Source organism: Ascaphus truei, chromosome 1 (assembly GCF_040206685.1).
Source record: "Ascaphus truei isolate aAscTru1 chromosome 1, aAscTru1.hap1, whole genome shotgun sequence".
Taxonomy (NCBI): Eukaryota; Metazoa; Chordata; class Amphibia; order Anura; family Ascaphidae; genus Ascaphus; species Ascaphus truei.
Genome location: NC_134483.1, coordinates 70,723,915 through 70,748,343, shown reverse-complemented (window position 1 = coordinate 70,748,343; position 24,429 = coordinate 70,723,915). Strand labels below are relative to the sequence as shown.

Here is a 24,429-nt window from a genome sequence, read left to right as displayed (position 1 = left end):
CTTTGGTTAGAGCAGTGACAATACTTGCAGTTGATCACTTAGTTAAGAGCATATTTCTTCAATGTTGTTGTTATACTGTTTTCCTAATGTCTCTCTTTGTTCAAGTTACTATGGGACTATGACTGACCAATGGAGGGTAGCTTCCAACTGATTGAGCGTCAGTATCTGGGGTCACCGTAGCTCTGTCGCTATCTCTCTACATCTGTAGGCAGACGTGTAGTGTTCTGTTTTGTGGGGACATTTAATATTTTTTTTGCGTTTTTTGCTACCGGACACATTCCCTTTGTTAATTCGGCATATTCCTTATAAAAAATATATTTGTGTGTATTGTGGTAGCACGATTTGTAAAGAAAAATAAAATAAAAAATAATTTGGGGGTGAGGAGAGTGCTGCAGGAGACCCCATGGCTAATGCATACTATTTGCTTATCAGGGATGTTTGAGGGCATTAACCCATATCTCCGTGCACCGTCCGTCCAACTTGCACCTAAATAATCACTGAATTACTTGTTTTCTATTGAGTGCTGTCTGGCCCGATCCATTATTCTAGTATTTCTTTTGTCATTTGTCATAATAAATATAACTGTACTGTACTCCTGGTTCATATGTTCATAACGAGATTTGTTCATGAGAAACAAATTATACAGTAAGTAGGCTTACTAATCAATAATATGCCAAGAATAAAATTAGCGGTGGTTACATTCACAATGGATATCTGACCACAAACTAGATGATCCCATTTTGAAGAGCTGGCAGAGAAGCTATAAATCAACATTGCATTACTGAAAAATATGGCACTTTGAACAGAGTTCATGTGTTGCGTTTAGGTTTCAGTGAAGTAAACCTGGGAAAGATTGAATTCCAAGTTATTTTAGATAGCAAAGTACGGATCTCAGACTCAAAAGAAAGAAGGGCAAGAAAGTACCAATTTACCTCTCTAGTTTCTCCGGGCACTTAACAAGGACATTCAAATAATTTGTACTTTTTTTTCCCCCAAAGATACAATTGTTTCTATTGTGTTGCTTTTTTTTAATGCAAATCTGGTGTCCCATAGCAGCATCTTGTGTGATTATTATTTTTTATTCAATGCTTTCTTTTAAAGGGACAATCCCTTCTAGAACCAAAGGGAACAATTTACATGTTTTAAGGGTTCTCATCTGAGTCAGTGATATTTAATCAGACACACATAAGTATTTTTAATTCACTTTTTAAACTTCGACTTGGGAGGGATTTGATTTCCTAGTCTGATGTCACTGTCTGTTCAGCAAGTTTTTGTACAGCCAAAGACCCCTCTTCAAACCTCCCCTTATCTTTATTGGTTCTCTGATAAGAACAGGGTAGAATAAGGGTAAAAAAAAACACTTAATTGATGCAAACTTCCCCATTCACAGGCCCTGAAGAAATTCAATTTGTAACTAATTTACTAACAAATTCAAGCAGCCACACGTTTGGTATTAGCATTGTTAGATTTGGTTAGGGAAGCCTGTTATAATTTTGTTTTCTGGCTGACAATATGGGACTGCGCCTTTTAAGATACAGCAGTTAAGATTGAACATTTTGGTAATTTTCTTATAATAAACAGCTGATTTAAAGCACTTCTAGTTTGACCTCCATAGGATTACATAATCCTATTGAGGATAATTTTTGCTTTCCGTAAATAGCTGGCAGTCATTTCTCTCCTTGCCACTGCTGTTTTGGGTTTGTAAGCCTAGTTTTTTTTACCACTTTGTTACATTCCCAACCAGTTTCCCTCGTAATACTAGATTTGTTTAATCTTTTCACTGATTTTCTAGGATCACAACCACTTGATCGCAACATGTCCCATCCAGATTTTATCCCCCTGCTTCGGGAGATGCGATATTCCCTAGAAAATTAGCCAAAGTGTCATGACGCTCTCCGAATCTTAAAAGGGCAGTGTAAAAGGTGAATGTGCTTTCTTGTACAACACATCACTTTCATTGTGAACTAGATGGCTCATACTGTAGCTACTGTTATTTTGTGGAATTCTGCAGATAATCCATAGTTTCACAGATCAGGTGTGAGATATGAGCGGCTCTAGGAAAACTCACAATCGCAGTAATGTGGCTGTCTGTCTGAAAAATCTTGGGAGATTTGTGAAGGAGGCAAGCAGCTACAGTATCTGCAAGCAAAATGGTTTGTGAACTGTTCACCCTTTCAGTGCTTAAGGGGCTTGCCATGCAGTGCGGTTGCATGCACCTTTTAACACTGGAAGGGATAAAGGCCAGATTTACAAATCTGTGGAATAAACCCTGCATCTAATTTTTTTAGGATAGTAAAAAATCAGCACAGAGATGGATCCAGCAAGTACAGTATCACTGAGGTTTTAAAATATGCTTTGCCAAAGTTTTACACTGAACTTTTTCAGCATTGTAATCATTTCCAATTGTGGCCAACTCTTGCATTACTCATTGTTTAGATAGGGACACTGTGTACTGCAGTACAATGGACTTCTGAGACAGGTTGTGTATCATTTTGGGAGCTCCCAGCAATCGTTAATATAATTAATGCTTTGTGGATAGGGAGATTCTATTGTAAAACACTCGGGGAAAGTCATTTTGTCCATTTCCTGATACATTTACAATTCATTGCTTTGGGGAGCTAATGCCTGTCTCAATACGTCATCTTGGTAAACTGAGGTATTTGTACTGGATAATATGCATTTTTTAGCACCAATAAGGCAGTCCTCGGTTATCCAATGGAATCCGTTCTAGAAGTAGCGTTGGATAGTGAAACCATTGTAAATTGAGTCCCATGTTAATCAGTGCCAGTGAGTATTGGATACCGCATTCAGGCATCGAAAAACGGCCCTTAGGGTTGCATTGTAAAGCGTTGGATATGCCATCCGTTGTACAGTGAAACGTTGGATAGCGAGGACTTTGCAATCCATGCTTGATCTTAATCCTTTTGCCGCTGGGTCCTGCAACTCCTTGCCAAGCACTATGGCAGCCAAAGAGTTAATCACGCAAAGTTTAACAATTGATCCATTTCAATATGACTTTTCTTTCTAAAAAGTCTAATTTGCAAAATACCATTTTTTTAAAATTAATAATAATAATAATAATAATAATAATGTAAAATTTGTTTACAAAGTCTCTTAAAAATGACTTCAAATTTCAATTTTTTCTAAACTGCTGTTATTCATCTTGTCTTTGAATTTGCTATAGTAAAATGTGTTCACACGTTAGGGAGAGAGTGGCTCAGTGAGTAAAGACACTGACTGGCACTGAGTGTGAGCAGGGGTTAAATTCCTGATGTCGCTCCTTGTGACCTTGAGCAAGTCACTTTATCTCCCTGTGCTTCAGGCGCCAAAATCATAGATTGTAAGCTCCACAGGGCAGGGACCTGTGTCTGCAAAATGTCTCTGTAAAGCGCTACATAAAACTAGCAGCGCTATACAAGAACATGCTATTATTATTATTATTCACATTCCTTAATGAAGTACTGTAACTTTTTACGACATGCTTTTTAGTTAATATTTTGTCCCTAAAATGTCAGTGCTATTAAGCGTGAATTGCATTTTGTTTTTTTTAAAGAAACATGCTGACTGATATTAGGCTGTCACATGACTGAGTGCTTTTACTTTATTGCACCCCCAATACATTTTATTAAGTGGTACTAATGTGCTTGCTGAGGCCCCGGTGACGGCACTGCATGCGCGCCTGCCAGGCTGGAGGTGCGTGCAGATGTGATCCCCGGTCCGTGCAGAGCTGCGGGGGAGGAAAGGGGGCGTGGTGGGGGCACGGTCATGACGTCACCCGGCAGGTTCACCCTCATTGGCTGAACCGTGTGGGGCGTGGCCAGCGCTCCGTTGCCAGTTCTGAAGACAGTTTTACTGTCTTCAGAAAAATCTGGTCACAAGGCAGCAAGTGGGCCCGGCTCCATTAAGGGGCGGTTCTTGTCCCTGCAGCGCACGCCATAGCGGGCGCTGCAGTGGGGACTTAGGCTAAGGCCCCGCTCCCAGAGTCAGCGCTCCCGCGCTGCAGACAGGCAGGGCGCTGACATACACAGATTGCGATATGCGGTCTGTAGGGAGCGGGAGCCCGAGCGGGAGGTGGGCGGGAGTGGGAGGTTTGAGCGGGAGGGGGGCGTGGCTTGAGCGGAGGGACCCGCTACTCTCCCCCCCCCTCCCTCCATGGGCTCAGGCTGGAGCTGCTACACACACACACATGCTGGCACGCATACACACACACACACACACACACACACACACACACATACACACACACACAGACAGAGGCAGGCACTCACGCACTCAGGCACACACATACACACACACATACACACACACACACACAGACAGGCACTCACGCTGCTTTCACTCCACACTCCTCCCCGCTCCCCGAAGCCTCTCCTCCTCCCGAAGCCTCCCCTCCTCCCGAAGCCTCCCCTCCCCATTGGCTCACAGCCACACCACGTGACGCGTCAACGCTAGGGAACACCATTCTCTTGTATCTCATAGCGGCTGACGCGCCACAGCGTGTAGTCAGCTGTGCAGCCAGTGGGGACCGGCTCCGCAGGATTCCCCTGCTGGTGGGGAACTCGCGTGTGGCCGCCCGCGCCACCGAGCGCAGCGGGACCGAGGCCTTACTCCCACGGGGTCCAGCGCTTGTCACCGAAATTTATTTTATTTTTTTGTTTTTTTAACCAAGACTCCATATTGCTCCCAGTTCAAGGGTGGGCACAAATGTAAAAAACTTATGAGCCAGCAAGAAGTTTTAGGAGCCAACATTTTGGGGGGCGGTGACAGAGGGGAGGGGTGTCTCCTCCCTCCTCCCTCCCCCCTCCCCCACCTCCCATTCAACATTGACTCCTAAAAATCACACACCCCACACACTAAATAGAAATATCTATATCTTTCCTTTCCTGTAGACCTTTTCCATCCAGCCCATTTTCTTATTACACGCCTTCATTTTATATACATGTAAAATGAAAATAAAGGTTAATCAAAGATTAGGAAGCAATTGGGGCCTGAGGTTTCACACACACACAGGAAATGGCCCAGTGCACTTATCAGCATATAAACTGATGGTAGATTTCCTTTAATGATTTAAGCAGTTGAACTAATATTAGGGGGGGGGGGGAATTTTTTTTGTTATTTACCAAGTGCATTAATGGAAGGCACCAATTAACCTTTCACTTTTCACTTTGACTATTTAGTGCAGTATGTGAACAGATGTACCGTATATGCAATTCAGCACTTAATACCTAAGCTGTGTGTTGCTGCATTTAGCAGTGTTTACTAATTATTTTGCTGAAATTCCCTGAGCTAACAACCAACACCAATTATTTGATGTCAACAGCTAGTGTTAGGAACTGCGGAGATCACATCACCTTCACGAGCCACTTAAACTAGCAGACGGAGCAAGAAAATAAATTCTGTACAAAATGATAACCAGTAACTCTCTCCACCTACGTTCGTTTCCAAAGCTGCTGCTTTTAAAGCAGCAATACTACTTTCCAACTTTTTTCTTTATTTGTATACTGGCTGATCCGGCGTTGCTCGGGATGTAAATGCGTAATAGGTAGTATTAGTTATAAATAGGATAACAATAGGTTGACTATTTTGGGGAAAGGTTGTATAATAATGTTGAAAATAAAGATGACTTTTTCATACATATCATATTGTATACAAAAGGTTTATTGTAAACACACCAAAGTACAGCGGGTGAGGGAGATGCGGGAGGCAGCGTGTTTGTGTTTTGTGGCGTTTGAGTGTGTGGTGTGGCGGGTGAGGGAGACACGGGAGGCAGCAGGCTTTGTGCTGGGGGGAGGGGTCAGTGTGTGGTGCGTCGGGTGAGGGAGATGTGGGAGGCAGCGGGTGTGCGGTTTTTGGGGGGGGGTGGCTGAGTGTGTGTGGTGCAACGGGTGAGTGAGATGCGGGAGGCAGCGGGTGTGCGGTTTTTGGCGGGGGGGGGTGGCTGAGTGTGTGTGGTGCAACGGGTGAGTGAGATGCGGGAGGCAGCGGGTGTGCAGTTTTTGGCGGGGGGGGTAGCTGAGTGTGTGTGGTGCGGCGGGTGAGGGAGACACAGGAGGCTGCGGGTTTGTGGCGGGGGGTCTGAGTGTGTGGTGCGGCACGTGAGGGAGATGCGGGTTTGTGTTTTGTGGCGGGGGGAGGGTCAGTGTGTGGTGAGGCGGGTGAGGGAGATGCGGGAGGCAGTGGGTTTGAGCCTGGTGCGGCGGGTGAGGGAGACGCGGGAGGCAGCGGATTTGTGCGGGGGGGGGCAGTGTGTGGTGCTGCGGGTGGGGGAGGCTGCGGGTCAGTGTGTGGTTCTGCGGGTGAGGGAGACACCGGAGGCAGCGGGTTTGTGCCGGGGGTATGGGAGGGGTCAGTGTGTGGTGCGGCAGGCAGGGCCGCCAACAGAAATCATGGGGCCCGGGACAAATGAAAGGAGCAGCCCCCCCCCAACCCATAGCGCACATACCACGAAAAAATATCTTTTAGCGCGCAACTTTTACTTAACTGTTTTCTTATTGGGATACAGAAAAAAACATTACAATGCAACCTGTTTATTTTTATATTTGGTATTGTATGTCTTTATTTATATAGCGCCATTAATGCTTCACAGTAGTAATACACGTGGTAATCAAATAAATAACAGATAATATAAATAACAGATCATGGGAATAAGTGCTTTAGACATAAAAGTAACATTAAGGAAGAGGAGTCCCTGCCCCGAGGAGCTTACAGTCTAATTAATTCAACAAAAGATATGTGACTGCCTGCATGGGTGAGTGAGTGGGTGGGTGGATGACTGGGTGGGTGAATGAAAGTAGAATGACAGTTGTGTGAATGACGGTGGGGTGGGTGGATGAATGACGGTGGGGTGGGTGGATGAATGACGGTGGGTGGATGAATGACGGTGGGTGGGTGGATGACTGGGTGGGTGAATGAAAGTAGAATGACAGTTGTGTGAATGACGGTGGGGTGGGTGGATGAATGACGGTGGGTGGGTGGATGAATGACGGTGGGTGGGTGGATGAATGACGGTTGGTGGGTGGATGGGGGGTGAGCGGGGACCGCGGGGGAATCGCCGCCATTTGTTTTACTTTTTAAAAAAAATAATTTTTTACACATTTAAATAACTGGCGCCACGGGCCCCGGGACGCCAGTGCCCTTTGTCCCCTGCTGTTGGCGGCCCTGACGGCAGGTGAGGGAGACACGGGTTTGTGCAGGGGTGGGAGGGCGCAGTGTGTGGTGTGGTGCTTTTGGTGCACAGTGAGATAAAGTGACTTGTCCAAGGTTCCGACACGGGAATTGAACCAGGCTCCCCTGCTTCAAACTCCGAGCCTGTGTCTTTACTCACTGAGCCGCTCCTTCTCCCCTACACTAACCGCTTGTGCGGAACCATATCAAAAGTCTCTGCAAAATCTGAGTGGACCACATGAACTACGTTACGATGGTCTAAATTCCTACTTACTTCAAAGAAACTAATATGGTTAGTCTGTTATGACCTATCCTTCATAAATCCATACGGTCTATTACTAATTTTGTTATCAATTGGGTATTCCTGAATATTATCCCATACTATACCTTGAAGTAGCTTCCTCACTATTGATTTTAGGCTTACAGATCTGTAATTCCCCACTTGTGATCTAACCAACTCCCTTTTTAAATATAGGCACCATGTCTGCTTTACGCCAATCTTGTGGTACTGAGCCTGTGGAAATGGAGTCCTGGATAGTGATGTACCGGGTACCCGGAAATTACCCGGTACCTTGTTTACCCAGTGCTTTTTCAGCTACCTGAAAATTACCCGGGGCTGGAATAGGCGCTGGGTAATTTCAGGGCAGCTTAAAATAGTTCAACATTTACCTGCAGCCGGTGACGGAAGGTGAGGAAGACCGCGGCGACATCTGGGAGCAGCAGCAGACGTCCTGGTGGCAGTGGCAGCAGCCGAAGACCATCAGCCGACGGGAGCAGCAGGAACAGAGCAGCTGATGCCTGTGGGAGCAAGGGAACCATGTGACCGGAGCAGGAGCATTCCTATTGGACAGCAGGCTCCTCCCCAGCTGTCCAATAGGAAAGCTTCTTCTCCTGCTCCGGTCACATGGTCCCAGCTCACAGTGCAGTATGGAGTCCTGCAGCTCCCATGCAGGCTCCACACTGACGCTGATGCTGCCCCACCGCCCCCGCACCTCTGCTTACCTGTTAAGATGTCCGCGCGGGCTTCCAGCAGGTAAGTAAGAGATACTTTTCAACTACCCTGGCATTACCCGGATACCCGGTGCCGGGTCCACTTTCCAGCTGCCGGGTCATTTCCGGGTAGCTGAAAAGCCGCCGGGTAACGGGTAGCACACGGTACCCGGTACATCACTAGATTACATCTTTGTAAGAAGAATTACATATTTTGGTGCCCAGACCATACCTAGGACCAATTAGGAAGACCGATGTAAACGTTGTAATCTCAGTTTATTAGACACGTAGACATATGTACTGTACAGTGAACTTTTTTTTTTCCAGGTTTAATATTGTTTATAAATTACATAAGATTAGAAGCAAAAAGGGAACTTTGGGCTGAAAAACTTGTCCTTTCCTAGTTGCAACAGGCGAGTGCATTTGACAAACTGTAGATAGGGTCTGCTAAAATTCTCTGTGTACAGGCATACCCCGCATTAACGTACGCAATGGGACCGGAGCATGTATGTAAAGCGAAAATGTACTTAAAGTGAAGCACTACCTTTTTCCCACTTATCGATGCATGTACTGTACTGCAATCGTCATATATGTGCATAACTGATATAAATAACGCGTTTGTAACAGGCTCTATAGTCTCCCCGCTTGCGCACAGCTTTGGTACAGGTAGGGAGCCGGTATTGCTGTTCAGGATGTGCTGACTGGCGCATGCGTGAACTGCCGTTTGCCTATTGAGCGAGATGTACTTACTCGCGAGTGTACTTAAAGTGAGTGTACTTAAACCGGAGTATGCCTGTATTATCCTTTCACACGTTGGAACGACCGCACTGTTCGAGATTTCAACATTGTGGCTTGTCTTGCTTCACTCCTATTGAGGCATACAGCTTGTTAATGTTTCCTGAAATCTGTGCCGTCCCTTTCCTGTTCTGGGAAATGTGCGTTGCAACACACAGATCATTAAAATATCTGAGTCTCTGCTTTTCATTCTTGGGCTGCTGACATTTTAGAGCCGCATAGACATGCAAGTATTCCACTTTTTTTTTAAATTATTTTTTAATAAGTCAAAAGAACTATGTATGTTTATTTTTATATACGCCACAAATGCAGCACCTTACAGTATTAGCAAGACAGTAGAGGGAGATAATGTACAGTTTCACATATAATTAAGCAATAATCCCCACTATTACTGGCCAATAATACCCTGTTCTGAATGGATTATTACCATTATAGGCTAAATGTAGGCTTTATTAATAAAGAATAGACACTTTTGTATACTATAGTTACATTAAAAAAAAATTAAATTGTAAATACATTAAAGCAATATACTGTAGACACCCTCTCGTGCTCCCCCTCACTCGCCCCCCCCCCCCCCCGCACTCCACTCTATAAGTGTACACAGGCTGTGCAGCTTCCACACACTGCAGTCCCCACTGTAAACACACACACACACACACTCTGCAGCTACAAACTCTTCCTCCTCACTGTGCCCTGTGCGGAGCTCTCTGCAGAGAGGGGGAGGAGTCACTGCCTGGCTGCTTCCTCTTGTCCAATCGCCTCCTCTGTCTGAGAGCTGCTCTGACGAGTGAAAGCTGATTGGCTGGAAATAAAAACTTTGCAAGGTGCCAAAAATTCCGGCCAATTACTGAATGGTTAAAATTCTGGGCATTATTCAATCAGAGAGCAGGGATTTCAATGAAGCCCAGAATTGAACATCTTTAGCCTATAATTAAGTAATAATCCCGAAGAGCAGGGCATTTCTGGCCAATAATGCCTTGTCTGTTAAAGTTGAAGGCTCAAGGCGAAACTGGGGGACTTTAGCACAGTCACTGCATTATTGGCCAGTAATGCCCTGTTCTTAGGAGATTATTACTATTATAGGCTAAATGTAGGCTTTTTTTCATAAATAATATAGACACGTTTGTATAGTTAGATTATTTTTTTTTAAATAAAATTGTAAATACATTTAAAGCACCTCCTATATACACACACTGCAGCTATAGATGCACACTTATGTTTAGGGACAAAACATACGACAATTCTCACCTAAGCTGGCAAAGGTTTGGTGCTCCTGTTATAAATCTGTAAAAATCCTGATTGTTTGACTAACATAATGGCTGCTTCAGTCAGTGTAACACATTGGCTACAATGTATCTGTAAGGAATCCGCTCCTGGCTTTGATTCTAGCCTTGCAGACCTCTGCTGTTACAAAGGCTTCCTCTGGCAATCAATGGCACATGTGCTGCCTCTCATTGCAGCTTCTGCCCAGTGCTCCATCATTGGAGGAATACTCACACACCCTCCCCCTGTGATTGGATCTCCGCCCTTTATATGTTGGGCTGTGGCTGCTGACGTCACGCTGCGGTCACTGAAAAATCAATTTTCATTGACTTCCAGTGATCGACCAAGCCGTCGCTCCTACTATAGGCGTATGCGATGGATTCAATACACTTGTTTTCACACGACATTGCGTCGCCGGGACTATAAGCGCAGCCTAAGTCCTAACAGTGCTGCAGCGGCAAAAATGGAAACGGCGTCACTAACCATGATGTTTTACCAACTGAAATTAACAAACACACACAGCCCATGTAAACTCGGAACCCAAATCCACCACATCGTATATATTGTGTCCAAAAGAGTGTTACTAGGATTATAACCATGTACAGAAAAGATGACAAAAAGGCCTAGTGCTACTTCTAATTTTACATATAGTTTAAAAAAAATAATTATAATTATATGTATATATCTATCTCGTCAAGCAATATAAACAGATAATAAACATAATCTGAAGAGATTATAAAAAGAAATACGATTTGAAAAAATTGTTAATACACATTTTCTACTTTGGCCATTTTAATCCCCCCCCCCTTTTTTTTAATTAAGTATATACACATCCAAAAACTACTCCATGGAGTATGAGCATGTATACATCTACATTGATATACCTATTAGAATGTACACAGTTGCTTGAAAATTTAGTACAAATTGCAAAAGAATACACTAAATGTTTTGTATGAAGAATCGAATTGTTTTTATTTTTTTAAGTGATAAAAAAGAAAATCGAACAAATAAATCAAATCCAAGATGAGTGCTGCACTGATTTTGGTTGACACTTCTGGCACATCTAAGTTAGGATGGAAGAAAGGTACCTCCAAAATGTTACAAGGCGTTTGTTTTCTCTCCACAAGCCACACGAACACACCAAAGAGGTTTCAAAGTCTAGTTGAAGTCTTCACTTCGCTTGCTCATCCAATAAATGGAATTGTCCTTGTTCACCATGTTTTTGAGAGAGTGGTGTACAAAGTTGGTAGATGTGACGTGGAAGATAATGAACATGTAGGGTGCAATTCTATATACTCCGAAGCACAAGTTCGGGATGGTTTTTGGCCGAAAATCCCCATAAACTTCTTCAATGGGGATTTTCAACTGAGAACGGCTGCTTCGGAGTATATAGCGTTTACCCTGATTATAAACTCTATTCCAAATAAAATAGAGAAGCGGCTAATGAAAATATAGTAAATGTCTGGATATTGTTTGTTTTTCAAATCCTCCCTTTAATACACATTGCCTTTATAAATGCTTTGTGACTCTTGGCTTGTGGTATATGTATTTAAAGCCGCAAACCATGTGACATTTTATGTTTTTTTTATTTATTTTTTTTATTATAATCAGTCCTGTAATATTGGATAATACTTACAGTATTTTTTTTATTATTATAATTGTTCAACTCTTAATGCCATGTTCATCCTTTGATTTCTATAGCAAGTTTTAGCCCACTTCCCAAGCAGTGCAAGATCTTTGCAACGGTTTCCTGTTTGGGATAATTTGTTGCCAATTTTCCCAGCCGTTTGCGCTGTTAACTGTAACAATAGATAATGTTACCTTATTAATATAAGGATACATTGTAGCTGCTGCATTGCACTCACTGAAGCAGACATTATGTTAGTCACGCAATCAGGATATTTACAGATTTATAACAGCAACAAACAATGATTGCCAGCTTAGGTAAGAATGTAGAATTGTATATTGTCACATGCTTTACAAATACAAATAATAAAAAAGGGGGGGATGTCGTATTGCTGCTTTAAGCATACTGTATGTTGACATTTACGTTTTATTCATCGAGGTATACTTTGACTTCCTTGCACTGCTTGTTCTGGCACATTTCGTAAACTTGACGACCTCAGTCCTCAGATGAAATTTTGCCTGACAATGCCCTTTGGAGTGAAATCCCTGGATAACACATGCTTGTGCTTCCCCACTGCCGTTGTATTTTCTGCAGCATTATTTTTGAAAAGTATGTTTAAGACTGAATACAGCAGTGGGTTTTATGTAATAGATAGGACAAAGAAACCTTGAATTATCTTGTGCTATATAATGAAGGGCAATTCTATAGAAATATATTGGCTCAGTGTATAATAGATGATATATACACATGCATTTTAAACATGTATATTTCTATATCCTAATTTCACTTTCCGTGTGTGTGTGTGTGTATATGTATATATATTTATATATATATTTATTTATATATATATATATATATATTTATTTATATATATATATTTGTGTGATACATATATACATACACGCACACATGCACACATGCACATTTAGACACATTTGAATTGAAAAGTGAAACTGATTGTGAAATTACAATATCCAAATCGCAGTTTAATTTATCTTTTGGGTAGTAGTTTTATTGTTAATTCCCCTTTTAGGCCTAAATCCTTTCTTTTTTCCTTACAAATCAAAAGGGAGTTATGTAGACCCTTTTAACACAGTAGTTTTACATGATGTTGACAAACTTTACAGAAAGTTAATCATTTGACCCCAGGTGAATTAAGAGCTCTTGAGGAATTCAAAAATATGGATGGGTTACAGCGGCGAGAAAGTTTGTGAACCCCTTAGAGTGTTCACATATTTCAAAATGTTATTAGATATTAATCCAAGTCCTAATAGATAAAGATAACCTGTTCAAACAAGTGACACAAAAACATGATACCTTTTCAACATTTATTTATCCACAAATGAGCCAATATTCATGTGTGAAAAAGTATGCAAACCTTTCAATTTAGTACCTAGTGGCACCTCATTGAACAGCAATGACTTCAACTAAGCGTTTCCTGTAACTGCTGGTCTGTCTCTCACATCGTTTTTAAGGAATTTTGGTCCATTCCTCCTTACAGAATTGATTCAACTCAGTGACATTTGAGGGCTTCCTTGCATGAACAGCTGGCTTCAGGTCCTTCCACATTTCGGGGTTTAGGTCCGGACTTTGACTAGTCGGACTTTGACTAGTCCATTCTAAAACGTGGAATGTTTTTCTTCTGCAGGCATTTTTTTTTTGTAGATCTGCTATTATGTTTAGGATCATTGTCTTGCTGCATGACCCGCTTCAGCTTTAGCTCACGGATGGCTTGCCTGCCATTCTCCCCTAGAATCTTCTGATATAATGCAGAATTCATGGTTGTGTCAATGATGGCAAGCCATCCAGGTCCTGAGGCAGCAAAGCAGTCCTAAACCATTACACTCCCACCACCATGCTTGACTGTTTGGATGAGGTTCATCTGTTTGAACGCAGTGTCTGTTTATCGCCAAACATAACGTTTCTCATTGAGACCAAAACGTTCTTACCTTTGACTCATTTGTCCAGAGAACATTGTTCCAGAAGTGTTGTGGATCGTCTATGTGCTCTTTGGGGAATTTCAGACAGGCAGCAATGTTTTTTGGAGACAGTGGTTTCCTCCTGCCTATCCTTCCATGAATACAATTCTTGTTCAGTCTTTTTCTGATAGTTGAGTAATAAACACTCACATTAGCCAAGGGGAGAGTGACCTGCAGATCCTTGGATGTTACTCTGGGATTCTTTTGTGACTTCCTGGATGATTTGCCGGTGTGTTCTTGGAGAGATTTTGGTAGGACGACCGCTCCTGGATGTGTGGTCTTGAACTTTCTCCTTTTGTAAACTGTCTGACAGTCAAATTGGTGGAGCCCCAAATCCTTACAAATGGTTTTGTAACCCTTGGTGTTAATTGATTCAATCAATCTCAATTAAGACTTTTTATACCTCATACTGATCCAGGGTGTCACACTCCACTCGACATTGGATCATTAGTGTGTCCGCTACAAGTCTATTTTTAATCACCTTTATTTTAATATTTGTGATCAATAAACATTAATTTTAAATGTAGCACTCAATCTCCCAGTCTGAATGATTGTTATCAGTTGGGTTTCTGTTCTCTTTTTGTATCTATTCCCACCTACCCGATAGCATCCCTCCCTTGTCCTCATTACCACTAATATAAGCTGAAGCGGGGCTTTCATATTGTGTTCTACTTTGTTCAATTTAATGGCCCTATTAGAGATGGTTTTGTTGCTTAGCAACTTAATTCTATATAGACAATAGGGCTGTTGTAGGTGAAGTAGAGGAAGCAGGCACTTGCTGGCCACCCTCCAGAAGGACCCCCCAGTAATGTCATCTTGCTGCCAACAATGTTTTTGTGCATTTATACTTTCTATTTTGATATTTAAATGAAATATTGTTTTCTTTATTTTGCTTTTAGATCTCTACTGCAATTTGGTATTCCACTGAAGAAACTGCCCAAACTCCATAATTATCCTCACTTGGATTTAATCTGCTGGGAATCTACTGTAGACCTTTCATTTGGGACTATTTGGTGAGTAGCCTTGGACTCGATCATTACACTGACCATCTCTGGAGCATTTATATGTAAATAAAAATGCTCATCATTTGTATATATTTCTATTTGTGTTCATATTTCACGTTTTTCTTTTAAGAGTTTATTCTCACTCACTGTGTGTGTGTGTGTGTGTGTGTGTGTGTTCATTTTTAATACTTTGTCGAGAATCCTTTGCAGACAATGACTGCTTGAAGTCTGGAACGCATGGAAATCTCCAAACGCTGGGTTACCTCCTTTGTGATGCTTTGCCAGGCCTTTACTGAAGATGTCTTCAGTTGTTGTTTGTTCGTGGGTCTTTTTGCCTTAAGTTTTGTCTTCAGCAAGTGAAATGCATGCTCGATCAGGTGATTTGACTCGGCCATTGCAGAATATTCCACTTATTTACCTTAAAAAAAAAACCTGGGTTGCTTTTGCAGTATGTTTTGGGTCATTGTCCATCTGTAAAGTGAAGCGCCGTCCAATCAACTTCGCTGAATATGAGCAGACAATATATCCCTATACACTTCAGAATTCATCCAGCTGCTTCTGTCAATAAACACTAGTGACCCAGTGCCATTGTAAGCCATGCATGCCCATGCCGTTACACTGCCTCCACCGTGTTTTACAGATGATGTGGTATGCTTCTGATCATGAGCCGTTCCAAGCCTTCTCCATACTTTGTTTTCTTCCCATCATTCTGGTACAGGTTGATCTTAGTTTCATCTGTCCAAAGAATGCTGTTCCAGAACTGGGCTGGCTTTTTTAGGTATTGTTTGGCAAAGTCTAATCTAGCCTTTCTATTCTTGATGCTCTCGTGAAGTGTTCTCTTGATGGTAGACTTGGATAATGGTATGCCTACCTCCTGGAGAGTGTTCTTCACTTGGCTGGATGTTGTGAAGGGGTTTTTCTTTACCATGGAAAGGATTCTATGATCATCCACCACTGTTGCCTTCCGTGGATGTCTAGGCCTTTTTGTGTTGCAGAGCTCACCGGAGCGTTCTCTTTTTTTAAATTTATTTTTTTATTTTTTTTCTCTCAGAATCTGCCAAACTGTTGTTTTGGCCACTCTTAATGTTCCTGCTATCTCTCTGATGGATTTTTTTTTTTTTTTGCAGACTAAGGATGCCCTGTTTAACTTGCATTGAGAGCTCCTTTGACCGCATGTTGTGGGTTCACAGCAACCGCTTCCAAATGCGAATGCCACGCCTGGAATCAACTCCAGACCTTTTACCTGCTTAATTGATGATGAAATAACGAAGGAATAGCCCACACCTGTCCATGAAACAGCTTTTGAGTCCAATTACTTTTGGTCCCTTGAAAAAGAGGGGGCTACATATTAAAGAGATGTAATTCCTAAACCCTTCCTTCAATTTTGGATGTGGATACACTCAAATTAAAGCTGTTAGACTGCACTTTAAGCCCATTATTTAACTGCAACTTGAATTTATTTTGGTACACAGCCGAAATAACAAAACTTGTATCAGTGTCCAATTATTTCTGGACCTAAGTGTATGTATGTATGTATCTATATATCTATATCTATCTATCTCACACACACACATATCACGTGTGTGTGTGTGTGTGTGTGTGTGTGTGTGTGTGTGTGTGTGTGTGTATATATATATGTATATATATATAAGTGTATGTATATATATATATAAGTGTATGTATATATATATATATGTGTATGTATATATATATATATATATATGTGTATGTATATATATATATATATATATATATATATATATATATATATATATATATATATATATATATATATATATATATATATATATATATATATATATATATATATATATATATATATATATGTGTGTGTGTGTGTATGTATATATATATATATATATATATATATATATATGTGTGTGTATGTGTATATATATATATATATGTGTGTGGTTACAGGCTGTCGAGGAGCTGGTCATAGGTAGCAGTACTGGATTCCCCATTCTGTGCCCGTCGCTCTTCCCCATTCTGTGCCTATCTCTCTCCCCATTCTCCGTCTATCTCCCTCTCCTGTCTCTTTTCTACATTCCCCCATTCTTTGTGTTTCTTATCTCCCCCCATTCTGTGTCTCTCTCCCCTCTTCCCCCGCCCTCCTCATCTGTGTCTCCCTATTCTGTGTGTCTCTCTCTCCCCATTCTAGATCCTACCTGTTACTGTGGAGTTGGGGTGGGAAGCCATCTTGGACAGTGGCAGCAGACACCGGAAATTCTCACTGACTCAATTCCGGGTTTCACTGCTGGGCTCTGCTGATGCCAACCCCACCTCCACCCTCTGCAGCTGTAGTCATACCTGGCCTCTGCTCTCTGCTGCCCCCCCTCTTTCAAATTGTGACAGTCAGAAAAAAAATGTTGAGCGGCCGGGACAAAGCGTAAAGAACCGAGACTCTCCCTGGTCACTCTACATAGATATCACGCATGCTTACGATGCAGTATCGTTGCAGTTTAAACGCATGCGCACGAGCCTGAGTTACCTGCACATATGCACGAGCCCTGCTACTTTCACCATAGCAGGGTGGAGGAGATCTAGAGACTGAAGTCTATGACACCACTGGTAAGGCAGGGGGGCGAGTGCATGGCGCGCACACGACCACAATCTCAAATTCGCCCAGCTCAGACAGTGCTGCTGAGAACTTGTGCCCCCCTTCTGCAGCCCCACTCTGCACATGCACAGTATACTACTTCCGTTTCATAGAAAGTCGCAACGGAATTCATTTTACCTTATGAGATTTTCCAATGAGCCACCGCAAGCTAAGAAGTTTCACTTAAAAAATGTTGAGTATTCAGAAAGGATGCAGACTTGCAAACGTTGTATATTAATATTCTATCTTCTGTTTTTCAGATGCTAAAGACAAGATGATAACCAATATTTGGTGGGTGACGTACCCTCTCCTTATTTCTACAGGTAATGCTATTTACTCAAACAGGAACTACCTTTACTTATTGTATAGGAACTGTCCATCTGTTATTTCATAAGACACTCTTGGCACCAGAAGGAATTTTACGGTCAATTCACTTGGATACACCGTAGTGTGTCTTCTGGTATCCAAGGTGTCTTTCATAACGGCACTCACCATCGCACTTCCTCACCCCCCCTCTCCTCCACTCCCAACAAAACACTGGCTCCAACATATTTTTTGGCTGGATCCTAGGTATTTTACTATGTGTACTTGTATATAGATATCTCTCGCATTCACTCGCTGGATGAAGGCTATCTGCAAGGTACTGCAGTTGCAAGCCTCACTTCTCCACATGGCTACAAAAATGTTATGATTATATCCTCCCATCCTACTTTGCGTCGTCATCTTGGTCTGTTAATCTTTCTTGGAATCCAGTCAAGTACCATCTTTGTCCAATGATGGTCATTTCTTCTTATGATATATCTGACCGACTGCTATTTTAATTTCTTCACCCTTGTGATGGTCACAGACTTTCTTTGGTTTCGAACCCATTCATTCTTTTTCCTGTCTCTTCAGGTAATTCCGAGCATAAATCTCTCCATACTTCTTTACGTTGCCTGAAGCTCCTGAATTATTTTTGCACATCCATAAGTGTGAGCACAGGCAGATTACACTGGTCAAAAACTTTCTTCTTGAGGCTCAGTGAAAGTTCACTTGAAATATTGTCATGGGCTCCATCCCGTCTTCATTCTCCTATTGATTTTATTTAAAAGGTTCCCACCCATTGTCATTTGCAGGCCAAGGTAGACATAGCCTTCGACTTCTAATTCTAGTCCATTTATTTCAATCTTTGCAGGCTTGATACGTTTGTTGACCATCACTTTTGTCTTGCTGAGGTTCATACAAACAAACAACATGGTGAAGTATGAAAGACCTTTAGAAAGAGTAGCCAGAATCGTCATTCAGTTGACAGATACAGACTAAAAATATTCCCAAGTGTATACTCCAACATTAAGTCATGCAGACAATGAAGTGGAAGACTTGTTCAATGAAAACAAACAATTTAACAGCAAAGGAAATTGTCACCAAGATCGTTATGATGCAATGATCGGTGCCCATCAGAAAGACTAAGCATGGTTACGGTAACCGGTTTGAAAGTGGAGACAAATTGGTAGAATTTGCACAATTACATTTTTCAAGAAGAGTCTAAATAAAAAACGGCCATGGAATGGACCCAATGGAGTCCAGAATGAAATTGACTGTTTTCTAACTCTGGTGTGCCAATGTTTTATTTATAACTGCGTATCCAAGTGGTGAGAATGGCAATACAAAAAGGATTATAAATGGCACACCACTGTTTAAAGAAATTTAACAAGGTATTTGCTTTTGGTGCTCACCTTCCGTTGATCCTGGCATCCCAAAGCTGGATCCTAAATACTGGCAAAGTAGGAGAAAAAAGAAGGAGCACACAAAATATGGTGGTATCAAAAGATTACCAAATGTATTAATGCATCAGAGCGTAATGTAGTAACGTTTCAGGACAAGAGTCCCTTCCTCAGACCAAACACCTGAGGAAGGGACTTTTGTCCTGAAACGTTACTACATTACGCTCTGATGCATTAATACATTTGGTAATCTTTTGATACCACCATATTTTGTGTGCTCCTTCTTTTTTCTCCTACTTTGCAAGTGGTGAGAATGAGGATGTCGTTCTTTACATAATGTGACAAAGTGATGGTGAAAAAAGGAGCTAAACACTAAAAGTGATCATTAACTGTGACCATAAACAATAAATGGCAATATGCTCTTGTGAAAAATAGTGACACTTATTGTGCATATAACAGTGACAAAATATATAAACGTTGTAACTCCCTTCTCAGACCCACTGGTGGGGTTTGTCTTCACTCGTCCCCAAAATGTAGAAATTGCTTCACAAAATCCAGGGTGAGCATGTAGGAAGAAAAATAACAATCTAAATATAGACAGTGATAATAGGTTAATACATTTCTATGTTATCTTGGCTATCTGTGCTGCCTACTCACAAGATGTCAGTGGTTTAAGGGCATCAACAGTAAAACGTGATAGAAGTGTTTCTCTGGTATCGGGTGAGGGTGTACTCCACATCAAATCCCAGCGGAGTATGGAGATGCAAAGAAAAGAAATGCATCCATAGTGCAGATCAATAGAGTAAAAAGTATAAATTTTATAGCACTTAAAAAATGCGCATTTACAATAAAACAATATAAAAACAGCATGTATCACTCAAATGTGAAAAGCAGGATAGATCAACCGGTGTCGGGGCTCACCACACTGCCTCCGTTTGGTATCCACTGCGACTAATGGGGACTCCGCGTGCAGCTTGTTGTCTCCTGATCACCAGCCAGGGATCGGCTCCGTCGCCGTCCCTCGGATACTACGTCATTTCCGGTTAGGCTCTCGTGGTGTGTACTCCCTCGGCTCCTGGTTTCTCCACCTCTGGGCGGTCTCACTCTACGCGTTTCGCCAAATAGAATGTGCGGCTTCCACACTCCTGAGGAAGAGGCTACGCTATGATACATGTTTATATGGAAGGAGTTCACACCTACTGCAGATCTTTATTATAAAACAGGACTTGTTTTTTCTGATGCACTGGCTTTCTACATACTATTGACGGTTTAGTCAGGTTTGCGTAGGCGCTAGGGGTTAGATTTTTGACGCCAATGCCTTCAGTTTCCCTGAAATTAAAATAAGGTATTATTTTCTCAAGGGCACGCTAATTTCTGGTTTCACATTCTTGCTTTTTGTATATACTGTACTGCATGTTACGGAGTGGAACTGCAGCATCAGAGCTCAGATCTAATAAACCGTGTTAAGCCAAAGTGTTTGTTAAGGATCATTCCGTTAAATGGGCCTAACGATATTCTAAAACTTTGTACTTCACAAATATTGTCAGGGTCAATACAAGGAGCTTTTTAATTGAACTATTCGTCCTACGTGCAGTACAAACGACACGGGGTTATCATTTAAGGTGTGAGGAAAGGAGATTTCACCACAAGCAAAGGAAAGGGTTCTTTACAGATGGTTACAGCAAGGCCCCGCTTTTTGGCAGTACCGAGAAGGGGGCCGCCACGTCTGCGCATGCGCTGAACAGGCCGGTCCGGGGTCGAACATTCGCAGAATGTGCCGGGCCGGGGTCGCGCATGCGCAGAATGGTTTGGTTTTTTTGCCGATGTCGGGCATGCGTAGAACGGCGCATTGCCGGTCTGCGCATGCGCACTTAACGAAAATCGCCGGTTCCACTTTCCGGTGATTTTCGCTTTGCGGCGGGTCCTTAGAAGGGAACCCGCCGCATGACTGGGGCCCTGCTGTACAGTGTTATATAATTGATGACTTCGAATAAAGAGTGGACAATGAAGATAGGACGAATTCAAGTCTGAATAATAAAGGTTTTATATTATCTATATACATATATATATATTAAGCATGTAACTAGTTAAAATAAGTAATTCACTATTAAGTTAGAAATTATATTGGAAAATTATTATCTGCCTCTGCAAACATAAGAAGGTAAATCAGACAGACAGGTGTAGGAATTTTTTATGTGACTTCAGAATCTATCTTGTTTTATTCATCTCCATGTTGTATGACACTTGGTATTTTTAATGTCTGTTGAGTTGATTAGTATATGGTCTTGAGTTTGGAAACAAAGGTTAGTTGAATATTTAGTTACTTAAGACAATACAATAAAGATCGGTCTTAAAAGATTAGGAACATAGTTGATCCTATAGTTACTTAGTGACACAATAAAGAGGGTTTTCTAAATCAGAGTAAATATTGCTAAATGAAGGAATATTGGTTTAAATATTGATGATTGACTAAGAATATTGGGCTGACAGTGAGAAAAACAGGTGATTGCTATGTTTAGACTGGTTGAGGAAAATGTATAATGATTGGATTTATAGAATTCAGAATCATTTAACACCACAAAGCTAAGGATTCTCCCCATCTATAACTAAATTCCATATGCCTGAAAACCTTATGTAACAGACTGAAATTATGCTGTAAAAGATGTTCTATTTGTGTCTGAATAAATTGAGAAAAGATTCGAACCGCTGACTATTTTGATATATATTGAAAGGTGGGACGTTTATTTGCACCCATCAAATGAGCTAAATGTTCAGACATCTTTTTAGACAGGGAAGCCATACAGGGATATACTGTACCAAATAAGTAAACATGGGAAGGATGGTGATCCAGGGACAAATCTGATTGACAATATATATTTTTTCCTATTGTGAGACTTTATTGAATAATGTTTCACTGGGGTTTTTTGTTTTCCTTTCTCTAGATCAATATATTGGAAATACAAATATCGCATAAGTATCAGTCGTCTAAATTTAACATAGGGTGAACTCTATGGACGTGTCTGTTTTTCAATCTCATTTTCTATGTACTGTTAGAAAATCTAAATGATAGATGTGATCAAACTGGCGTGGCCTGTGGCGCTCCAAACTCCTGCTGGAGCCTGTTCCAGTGAGGAAATCGAAACCTTTACATAATCTTCTGCACAATGGCAGGAGGCAGCGAACATACAGTACACTCTGCTTACACACAGACTTTGAATATTATATGTAATGGGCATTTCCCAACATATTTATGCTATCAGTCCTTTACAGTATTTGAGTGCATAAATAGCTGTAAATGACTAATATTTACAGGAAATACTCCTTTGCTAAGTACGCTTTTGAAATACATTTTCGAGTCTCCCGGGAAGGAATATGTGACGACGCTAACAACCCTCGCTGTGCTCCTTGTATCCTGTATTTTCCAAGGATTAAATGCAGTCCTTACCAAGACCAAAAAGAGGCTACTGCAGTGACATTTTAAAATAATGTCCAGCATTAGTTTGTAAACACGGAGAGGTGTTTGATATCCCCTAACTACTGCCTTCCTTTTTTTTTCTTGATGTCATTGTTTTGAACTGAAATTTGCATATACAAGTGTGATGTTTTCTCCCCCTCTGCAGTGTGTGTGTGTGTGTGTGTGTGTGTGTGTGTGTGTGTGTGTGTGTGTGTGTGTGTGTGTGTGTGTGTGTGTGTGTGTGGTGATAGAATATAATGTATCTATACATATATTATCAAATAAAAAAACATGACGTATATACAACCATGGTGAAAAGTGAATATAAATGCGGATAAACCAGCAAAGAAAAAAACCTGTCCCATAAAAGTCCAATAGGTGATTCTTTCAAGGTAGAAAACACTTCTGGTAAAGGAGGTCACCGCTGCTTTCACATGGATGAAACATATATCCGATAAAGAAAAGAGAGCGCACGCCCCATAGTATAAAATTGCAAACAATTTAATGTAGGAAGGGGAGGGGGGAAAAGGTGCACTCACAAGGGTAGGAGTAAACACAGCATTTAGTGAAATATCCCTCGCCAGCGATCAGTTGATGAGAAATCTCAGTCCCAGCAGTCCTCATGGAGGGGGATGGATAGTCCGCTGGGCACTTATTCCAATTCAAGTCCCAATGTAACAGACTGAGAGTCCTTAATGAAACAGACTATATAGCCCCTTCAACTTCTGTAACATTAGCACATCATTATCATTACATATCTGCCATTTGATTACTACTGATGCAGCGGCCGTTATTCGAACACATCACGGCGCCGATTTTGAGTTCTCTGCTGTTCCCCACGCAGCATGAACGCGGCCAATCGCCCAGGCACCCGCGTTTATCGCGGATGTTTTGTTTGAATTTCATGGATTCTGTTTCTTCGTTTGCAATAAAATGGATGAATTGTAATGTGTACAGTACTGTGCTACTGTGCTACGGTGTCAACTTCATGTTTTTAAAAGCCAGAACACTAAAATTCGTTTTTCTGCACTCGCCGCGCTCGCATCTTAGTGCGGGACGGCTGGAATTCATCCCGCGGTTTCAAATCGGGATTCCGATGTACATGACGCGTGAAGTGTTCGAATAACGGCCGCTGCATCAGTATATGGTTGATTACTTCAGTGGGGCCAATCCAATGATTCTTTAGGTTGTACTATATTTGTGTGTGTTTGTGTTTTTTGGGGAATTGGTTATTGTTACACTTCATTCTCACTTTTTATTTTTTTGTGTGAGATCTATTACTACGTCTGCATTATGCCTAGTTATTTTTATATATTTTTTTAATCACTTGGTGGGGCCCCACAGCAGGGCATCTAGTGGGTGATATGGTAAGTGTCCCTGGTTACTCGGTAACAAATGCTTGTATTCCTTCACTACAATTGGTGTCCACTCTATCGTTATGGGGTGGGCATGTACACAGGTGGGGACCGAAAGGTTGATCCTGTATTTTGAATAAACACAACTCTTTGTTTAAGGAAGACCTGTGAGTGCATCGCTTCATCATTGACTTTAGCTCAAAGCATCCAGGCAACTGTTCATGGCAACCGAGGGCCCCTTTTACTTTGTTTTTATATTTATATCTTTTTTGCATATCTCTATAAACAAGTGCAGTGGCATTTCACCAAAATAGAAAGTTAGCTGCCTGGGTGTATGCTGCAAATATAATGGTAATACAAGTTGGTAAGAGCAGGACGTTTATTTAGAACGTCTGCTTTTCCGAGTAGAATGTATTTTATCCACCAGACTTCAGAGACCTGTTCTTGCTACCAAAAGTGGCAAAACTAGTTCACA

General features: G+C 41.6%; 1 protein-coding gene across 6 annotated transcripts in view; it reads left to right on the top strand.

Moving 5' to 3' along the window:
* IL6ST (interleukin 6 cytokine family signal transducer) overlaps window positions 1-24,429 on the top strand; it is an 81,987-nt gene that overhangs the window by 9,582 nt on the left and 47,976 nt on the right. For 4 of the 6 annotated variants that reach the window (XM_075589224.1, XM_075589225.1, XM_075589228.1 and 1 more), the window contains exons 2-3: window positions 14,718-14,831; window positions 17,703-17,765. In XM_075589224.1, coding sequence (XP_075445339.1) covers window positions 17,717-17,765 — 49 coding nt within the window. In that variant the 5' untranslated portion in view covers window positions 14,718-14,831; window positions 17,703-17,716. Of the gene's footprint in view, window positions 1-14,717; window positions 14,832-14,864; window positions 14,885-17,702; window positions 17,766-24,429 lie in introns of those variants that run through there. The other 2 variants (XM_075589226.1, XM_075589227.1) reach the window with 2 other exon arrangements.